The sequence below is a fragment of the Poecilia latipinna genome, unplaced genomic scaffold (genome assembly GCF_001443285.1).
Source record: "Poecilia latipinna isolate Pla-1442-1.1 unplaced genomic scaffold, P_latipinna-1.0 Scaffold4589, whole genome shotgun sequence".
Lineage (NCBI taxonomy): Eukaryota > Metazoa > Chordata > Actinopteri > Cyprinodontiformes > Poeciliidae > Poecilia > Poecilia latipinna.
Genome location: NW_015117205.1, coordinates 11,779 through 21,509, shown reverse-complemented (window position 1 = coordinate 21,509; position 9,731 = coordinate 11,779). Strand labels below are relative to the sequence as shown.

General features: G+C 38.8%; 1 protein-coding gene across 1 annotated transcript in view; it reads left to right on the top strand.

Annotated features, from left to right (window-relative positions):
• Window positions 1–4,616: 4,616 nt before the first annotated feature.
• Window positions 4,617–9,731, top strand: part of LOC106942829 (cubilin-like) — a gene marked incomplete at both ends in the record, with an annotated part of 10,320 nt that continues 5,205 nt past the window's right edge. The window contains 5 exons of the mRNA XM_015026164.1: window positions 4,617–4,745; window positions 4,853–4,985; window positions 5,186–5,391; window positions 7,346–7,527; window positions 8,035–8,227. Coding sequence (XP_014881650.1) covers window positions 4,617–4,745; window positions 4,853–4,985; window positions 5,186–5,391; window positions 7,346–7,527; window positions 8,035–8,227 — 843 coding nt within the window. The remainder of the gene's footprint in view (window positions 4,746–4,852; window positions 4,986–5,185; window positions 5,392–7,345; window positions 7,528–8,034; window positions 8,228–9,731) is intronic.

The window sequence follows — 9,731 nt, the reverse complement described above, 5'->3', positions numbered from 1 at the left end:
CGACAATAGGCGAGAGCGGTCCACGAGGCGTCTATCCTTATATTATGTCTATGGCGAGGTCCTTCTCCCCACATTAAGGAAGATTTCTTCTTCACCAACACACTACACGCCTGTTCGTGCACTGCTGCCTCTCACTGGTGGAGATGGTGTATTGCACTACTTAGCCCTTGTGTTTCGAAATGGGGTTCATACCAACCGACCCCACACACGTAAAACTTTTATCATTTGCCACAGTTCTTTTTGTTTGCCTCAGTCCTCGCACGCACAAGGGTTAAAACAGCCTTAAACAATGTTTCAAATGCTTCAAATGTTTCATAAGTGCTTTGTAGACATCTTGCTGTAAAACTTTAGGATTGATTAAATTAAGAAAATTAATACTAAACAACATGGCAGAGCTATATAATATTACTACATAAAGCTAATTTTTAAAGTTTAATCGGTAATACTTTTATAACAAATTTGTCAGATCATGATTTCTTGGTTAATGTCAACTTTGTATTAAAAGTGTCATAATTTACTGAATGACACTTTATGACAACAGTCATAAATATTCATGAAGACTTATTGATGTTTATGACAGTGTCATGTCAGTCTTATTCACCCCCCTTCAAATAAAGTGTTACAGAATAAAATTATTAATGTAATTTGCAAACTCATCTATATAATGAAATGGTCTGCAAAATAAACCATGTAATACAAGATAACTCAAAAAGTTACTTTAAAGAAAAACAAACCAAGCAATACTCAAAAGAAAACCCTCTAATTGGTAGAACCCAACAAGGTAATCAATGACATCATCCAGCCATTTAAGCAGGAAATATTCTGCCGGCCCCTCCCGTACTCCTGCCCTGCACCAGATCTACAAGGGACAAACAATGGTGAGTAAAAAGGAAAACAAATACCATAAATATACCTTGAAACAAAATAAACCAATTCAACCAATAATCCAGAAGTAATAGCTTTAACCTAAACATATAAATAGATGGAAACTGCAACATAATGCTAGTACAAAAAAACCCGGGATAGTAAGTGAAGCAAAGTTGCAAAGTAATGTTTAAATTTAAGCATTATAACCAACTATAGAAAATAAGTGAATCAGAAATAAGAATAAGGGACAAGTGGTGAAGACAAGCTGAACCACTTTGTCACATACAGTGCTAACGCTTCCTTGTAGCTTAACCACTACTCCATAACAAGACACTTACAGTGGACTGCTTTATCAACAAGGTCCGGGACCACATCCATAATGGCGTATCCCCTCTAAAACCACAACCAACTGCAAACACCAAATATATGTTAGTCTGCATTAGAGTAGAATAGAATATACTTTATTGAGAGGGTGTACCCTGCCTCTCGCCTGAAACGTTTGCTGGAGATAGGCACCAGCACTCCTCCCGACCCCCACTAGGGACAACGGTGTAGGGGGATGGGTGGATGGATGGATGGTCCCCAAGGGGAAATTCTTTTTTCGTTGACAAGCTACTCTAATGCACACAGTGGAAGCCATCTTGGCAGCACAGTAGAAGCTACCATCCAGTGTTCCTTATCTCTGCTTACGGAGGTTCAGCCAATCAGAGATTGTTAAAAACTGAATCTTCAGGAACAAGCAACAAAATGGTTCAGAGCAACTAGCACAATGACTCTCAAATCTTTTAGATGGACTGAAAGGTTCTGATCAATCCCTGCTCATTAGACAAATGAACAAAGTACTTATTGATTCTCATTCTACTTTGTTAAATCTGCAGAGGACAAAAATGAATCTATGAACTAACTGTTAAATTTCAGTCCCACCCTTTTTTAAAATTTTAACCTCGAGTTGTTTCGGTCTTACTGACCCTGTACAGCCTGAATGCACAAAATGTAGTGGCTTTATATGTATTTGTAGTATTATTGCTTACAACTTCTGAACAATAAAACTAATTTTCACTGCAAACACTATTAAAACTGGCACTAGTTTGAGCAAAATAAAAAAGGAAATCCCACCACGTGTTGAAACGCGTCTGCAGAGCTGAAACCAAACATTGACAGAACGCCACTCCTTCTCCCCATCTTAAGACGGTTTTGTTGCCTCCAGAGGGAACAGACTGGGCGCGCTGCCAGACCCCGGTCCACTTAGCTGCTAATAGCTCACATAATCACTGCACACTCAACCGCCCACACACCGCAAACACACACAGACCATTACGCTCCATACGGCAGACACAGACATGGCAATTATTATATCAAATAAAAACAGCTAATCAGGTAAATGTAGGCTAGATGTGTTTTAGCAGCACTACAAGATTCTACGTGCAGGAGTATGTATGTGTGTGTTTGCAACATGGAGGAAAAGCATCTAATGAGACATAAAGACTCAACAAGATGCATATAAAAATTACAACAGTGGAAAAAAAAAAAAAAAAAAGATTTGTTGTTTGCTTATTTTTAGGTTGTGGATTTTCTGTCTCACTCATATTTTACTTGAATCTTCACATATTTTTTCACTCTTCATATTTACTGTTTAACAAATCAAAGCATTCAAACTTTACCATGACATGGTATTCTACTGCTTTGACAACTCATTGATTCATTTGCTTTGAAAGCACCGGTTCTGTTTGTCATTTAGCAAAATGAAGAGGCTCTGGTTTCTCCTGGTTTTTCTGTGGATCAAAACTCCATCTTCATCAATAATAAGAGACTGGAGGGCTGCCAGAGGCTGAACACGCTTTGTGTTTACTAATTAACCTGTCCACGGCACCAGCAACCCTACAAAACGCTTTCTGTCATGCTAATGTTGTCAGAAAAAGGCAAAACAAAGGATAAAAAGTCCAAAATTAAACTTTAAAACAGCTGTAAGAATAAACATGGTATTTTTGCTGTTTTTAGTTTTAGCGTGCATCTGAAGGTGAGAGCATCTTATCCACTCCGTCTTCAAGGCGTACTGTTCATAGGTCGATAGGAACGCAAAGATACAGGTTATAGGCTACTAGCTTCTTTTTACATGTATTTTATATTTTATCATAACACAGACAGACATGCTAGCATTAGTGCTATAGCACATTAGTCACAAATATTTTTGTACAACTTTAGAAAGTAACAAATCTTGTCTGAAATAACGATGTTTTAAAGAACAAACTACAAACAGCTAAAACAAGCTCAACGATTTAAACTAACAAAGGATTAAATTCATTTTACCTGAATGCCTTCCTGTCATTGCTTCATGTTTTGATATGTTGCCATGGAAGCCAGTGTTTCAAATTCCTTGCCCTGCATGATCTTTGATCTCAAAAACAACTCATTCATTATTTACAAATTTTTTCATTATTATTGTTTTTATTAAGCTACTCCTGCATACTACCCTGGGACTTTCTAAAACTTATAAGTTACAGAAAGATATGTAAACTCCCAAAATAAGATAAATTAAAACTTTATTAAAGTTATTTAAGTTATTTTAAATAAATGCTGAATTGGATTTTAATGTTTTCACTTTAAAGTTCTCCTCACCAGTTCAGCAGGTGAGCTGGACTTTATTATTTAGCCAAAACAAAATGTCTCTCAAAATTCTGATTTGTTTCTTGTTTGTGACCTTCCCAGGCTGCTGAATAATAATAACAATTACCTGTATTTGCTCTCTAATGGGATTATAGTGGTTATGTCTTTTATTTCCTTGGATTCTTGTCCATCCGTCCATTTTCTTTACACCCTTGTCCCTTACTGGGATCAGGAGGGTTGCTGGTGCCCATCTCCAGCTAACGTTCCGGGCGAGAGGCAGGGTACACCCTGGACAGGTCGCCAGTCTGTTGCAGGGCAACACAGAGACACACAGGACAAACAACCTTGCACACACACTCACACCTAGGGAGAATTTAGACAGACTAATTAACCTGACAGTTATGTTTTTGGACTGTGGGAGGAAACCGGAGTACCTGGAGAAAACCCACGAATGCACAAACTCCATGCAGAAAGACAAGGGCCGAGAACCTTCTTGCTGCAAGGCAACAGCTCTGCCAACTGCGCCACTGTGCAGCCCTTGAATTCTTGTATTAAAACAATTTAAAAATCATTCTAACTTCTTGCAGCAAAAAGATTGAAAATTAATAAAAAATTAGGAGCATGGAAGAGAGAAGGATCTAGACATTTACTCTTTTCAGAGGCAGCAGAGATCTGGTCTGGAGCTCCTATCATCTTGGGCTCGTAGGAGACACATAGATGTCATGGTGGGTTTTAAGAGTCGAACCCACATGCAGAAACTCTCACAGAGAGAAGGAGTAAATGCAATAATTTATTTACAAAACGTACAAGTAATTACAAGGCAAAGAATGGATGACAAGGACCAGGAAATCCGGAACGGCTGCAATCGAGAGAGAGAGGTGGTGAGTTGAATGGNTTTATGACAGTGTCATGTCAGTCTTATTCACACCCCTTCAAATAAAGTGTTACCCACAAAGGTCGTATTGGATTACACAATCAGAAGCTTACAAAGCCATGACGTTACTATGTAGGGCTTTCTATCTCTTGGTGTATTTTAACTTCCAAAAAGTTATCAAAAGTGATTGCATTATTTTCTAAATTATCCAATAAAAATAATTTAGGTTTTACTAACTGACCATAAAACTCTTGTTTTGCTTTTTTGTCAGGGCGCTACTGTGGCTTTGAAATACCACATCCAGTGACGTCCTTCAGCAACTCTTTGGTGATCAATTTCATCTCTGATTACTCTGTCTCCAAGAAAGGGTTTAGAGCTGTCTATTCTGCCTCCACCTCCAGTAAAGTGGAACCTTTATCAGTTCAAACTTATACTAAGACAATCTCACACTTTGGTAATGAGATATTGGTAAAATCTTTCTTAAATCCTTTTGTTTTAATTGCTCAGGTTGTGGCGGGGATCTGGTGATGCAGAGTGGTGCATTTAACAGCCCTAACTATCCAGATGCTTATCCTCCAAACATGGAATGTGTTTGGACACTTAGGAGCTCACCAGGGAACCGTATACAGATCTCATTTATGTGAGTTTTGAAATATGGAGAGCCCTTTTGTCAGATAGTGTGAAGGAAAAAGTGATTCATATTTTTAATTGTTTGGTTTGTTGTCTTTACTATCAGACAACCCATTAAGTCATTGCTAATATAACACCACATCATCCTACTACATTTCATACATTACTTGTTTTTTTTGTGTGTGTTGCTAAAAACTATATTTTGTTCAGTATGTTTCACCTTCAAGGAGACTCAGACTGTCAAAATGACTACCTGGAAATCCGAGAAGGCAGTTCAGCTGGATCTCTTGTTGGTCGTTTCTGTGGAGCCTCGCTGCCCTCCAACTACACATCTGTGACTGGTCACATCCTGTGGGTTAAATTTGTCTCGGATGGATCAGTTAGTGGGGCCGGATTTAGAGTCACCTTCTCGCACTGTAAGTATTCCATCTTCAAAAATAGAATACTGATCCTGATCTGCTGCAATGTGTTAAATGATTAAGGATCCCCTTCCACCCTCACCATGGTTTGTTCTCCCTGCTGCCCTCTGGGAAAATGTTCAGCAGCTTCAAATCCAGAACAACCAGATTTCACAACAGCTTCATCCCTCATGCCATAAGACTATTAATCACTCACTAATTTAATATTTTATTGTATATATTTATATTGATACTTTTATCATTACTTATTTATCTATTATTGTTGGAGTCTTGGAACATTTCTTTTAATTGTACATTCAAAAATTGTACATTTTCAAATGTACAATTGAATGGCAATGAAATCTGTCTGACTATATCTAGATGTTTTCATGTTATGTGAGCAAATATTTACAGCTAAACCCCAGCATGTTTGAGTTTTAAAATTTTTAAATTCATAAAAAAACAACTAAACATTGAAAGTGTTGGAAAACTTTAAACCTTTGATTTGAGTACAATTATTCAGTGGGATTAAAGCACTGAAACAAAGGTATTTTTGACCATCCACTTTGCACTGTCTGGATCATGCACCCTGACTCAGTGCTTGGCCACAAGCCAATAGACATGACCTATTTGTCAATCATTTTATGAGGTTTATCAGTAACTAACCAACTGGCAGTCGCAATTTCTCTCAAAGTACACGCCTCTTATCTGGAGGAACTGAATATCTGTTTCCGTCGCCAGGGTTCATCATTGCTGACATGCTGAATCTCTAAACGTTCTGCTCTCAGAACGTTTAGAGAGCAGAATGCTTTTCCAAAACCCAAAGTCTGGAATAATGCAGGAGATAGATCATAGCCTATAGCTAACCTCATGTCCAGTTTAAATGAAACCTTTGTTGATGGCAAACAAAGCAGATTTTCACAGAAACCACACTCAACGTGCCTGCAAGATGCAATATTTCTCTTTTATTTACAGCATTATAGTGGCACAAAGTCCTTCCCTTTCTCAAATGGGGGATCAGTTTGCAATCTATTGGTAAATCACAAGCAGTTGTCTCAGAAGATTCCACACAGTGTATGGGAAAGGTTCATTCTATTTACTTTTAACATCAAAGAGATTGGGCTGACCACCTGTGGAGTTGAAAGACAAAGGGCATCTGCAGCATCTTTTTTTTATCTTCTCTCTTCCCACCCACTTTCACCCTGCTTGCTCTGCTCTGTCTTCTGGTTTTGTGCTGCTTTTATTTTTTTCTTGCACATCCAGAATCTACGAACTATGGATCTGGTTAAGAAGACTGGGCACAGGAGAGCCCATTTGTCCTGCGGGGACACACACAGTGGGATATATCCTGAATTTATTTGGATTCATGATACCAGGATGTCTGCTGTTTGGAGTTGGCGGATATCTAGCATATCGACAAATTTGTGATGGATTGGGCCGACTAGCGAACTCTCAGACAGACATGCTGTGGGACAGAGGCGCAAGTTGGATGCAATTCCTTCCCATGCAAACTTTGAACTCTAAAACTCATTAGTGGGATGGAATCAATATTGGAGAAGTTGCTAATTTTGACCTTGTGGGAATGACCCACACTAATTGGGGTGATTGGAATTAACAGAGATGTAAGAGTTAAGATTCTAGGGTAGACTAAAATTTTAAGACTGCCCAATTTACATAAAATGTTTATTCTGAATCTGGCTTCCTTGTGTTAGCCTTGCCTGGCTGGCTATCTCAAATCTCCTGGAGTTTATGTAAACAAGCCATTTTTTTCCTCTCCTCTCCTCTGAGAGGAAAAACCTATGGAAGCCAACAAAACAACATTCTCTAATACTCCATAAGCTATATCCAGAATGTTAAAAACACAATTTTTATGAAAACCTAATTTTTCTCATCAATAAATAGCAACGTGATAGATAAACCAAACTTGGGATGAACTGCCAACCTAACCTTCAAGTTTGTCTGTGTTCCTCAGTGTACGGGGTTGATTTGGTGGGAGAATCGGGTCAGATTGCATCGCCACTGTTTCCCAGGACATATCCCAATAATGCCAATTACAGATGGACCATAACAGTGGAAGGGGACAGCTACATTCAGATCAGCTTTTTGGACATGGACATAGAGGACCTCTATAACTGCTACTATGACCAATTAAAAGTAAGACTTTGTCTGCTATATTATCACATGTTTTTTATGATCGTATCAGATTATATTCCAGTAAAATGATTGGTTAACATGTTTAGCACAAAACATGCGATTTGTGCTACATAACTGGATGGAAGTTTCTTGTATATTTAGATTATGATTTCAAAATAGATTCTGGAAATAGAGTAACCTCTGGTATCTGTCCACCAGTTAGATGTTGCCATATAAATTTTGTATGTTTGACTGTTTATAAGTAGATGGTTAAGTTTAACCCAACTGACAATGATAATATTACCATTAAAACTGTACCTATTACTATCAGTTTGGTCCTTGTTTTGCCATTGGAACTGGAAAGCATTTTGGATGGCATGGCATTTTGTGCCTGTACACTCTTACTGTACAACTGAAATATTTTACAAAGCCTCTGAGTTGGACATTAGAGGCTCTGGACATATGCCACAAGCCAGGTAAAAATAATATTGGTGTCTTTGGGTGTCAAAAATCTCTATTTCTCTCCAGATATTTGATGGTCCAGATGTTTATTCCTACCCTCTCGGAACATTCTGTGGTCTGAACTTACCAACTCCACTTAGAAGTTCAGGAAGCACTGTCACCTTGCACTTCAAATCAGATTCAGTAGTGGGAGGACGAGGCTTCCTTGTGGACTGGACAGCTGTGAAAGACTCTGGACCACCACCTACTATTACACCAGGTAAGACAAAACGATGATTCCCAGTTTGGTTGATTTAATAAATTGGGTTTTTATGATAAATTTAGTCAGTTACATAGCTAATCAATTGTTAATTGATTGAATTATTGACTGGAAGCTTGTCCAGGGTGTATTCTCACCTAGTAACTTCTGCAGAGGGGCATCAGTCCTCCCTGTAGCCAGAAAGAATTAGGCAGGTGTCACAAATAGATTGAAGATTCACAGTAATAAGTTAACTTATTACAATGACTCCATCACTGAGTGACACACTAAATCGACTAATTCCACACAGACTGATGTTTTCAAGGTTTTATTACTGTTATAATGTTGATGATTTCCTGCTAACAGCTAATTAAATCATGACATTTAAGATCAGAATATTACATCACAACAATAAATAACATTTTAACACAGGTATTAGAGCACAATAAAAAGTATTTTCAGTAACTACTGAAAGATTTTTTAAAGTACTTTTTATGCATCTCATTTGAATGAATCTAAAATTAATTTATTGAATGTGCCTGTATATTTTGTCAACATGTATTTGTTTTATACATTGTTACATTTGGACTATAATTATTTTATATCACCTGTTTTGAAGACTCTAAATCAGGCACTTTTAAATGTCTACAGTACTGCTGCACATACGCTATGTTGCCAAAAGTATTTGCTCACCCATCCAAATTATCGGAATCAGGTGTTCCAATCACTTTCATGGCCACAGGTGTATAAAATTAAGCACCTAAATATGCAGACTGTCTTTCCAAACATCTTTGAAAGAATGGCTCGCTCTCAGGATCTCAGTGAATTCCAGCATGGAACTGTGATAGGATGCCACCTGTGCAACAAATCCAGTTGTGAAATTTCCTCACTCCTAATTATTCCACAGTCGACCTTCAGCTGTGTTATAGCAACATGGAAGTGTTTGGGAACGACAGCAACTCTGCCAAAAAGTGGTAGGCCACGTAAACTGACGGTCAGCTAAAGCACACAGTGTGAAGAGGTCACCAACTTTCTGCAGTCAATCACTACAGACCTTCAAATCTCATGTGGCCTTCAGATTAGCTCAAGAACAGCAGATGGAGACCTTCATGGAATGGGTTTCCATGGTGGAGCAGCTGCATCCAAGGCATACCTCACCCAGTGCAATGCAAAGCGTCGGGTGCAGTGGTGTATGGCACGCCTCCACTGGACTCTAGAGCAGTGGAGGCGCATTCTCTGGAGTGATGAATCACTTCTCCATCTGGCAATCTGATGAATGAATCTGGGTTTGGCAGTTGCCTGGAGAATGGTACTTGTCTGACTGCAAGTGGGATTATGGTGTGTGGCTGTTTTCCAGAAGCCCTTAGTTCCATCCATCTAGCAGCTTAAGAAGGGAGGCCCAGACTTCCCTCTCTCCAGCCATTTGTTCCAGTTCCTCCGGGGGAATCCCAACATCTCACCATGGAGGCGTCCAGGAGGCATCCTGACCAGATGCCCAAGCCACCTCAACTGGCTCCTCTCGACG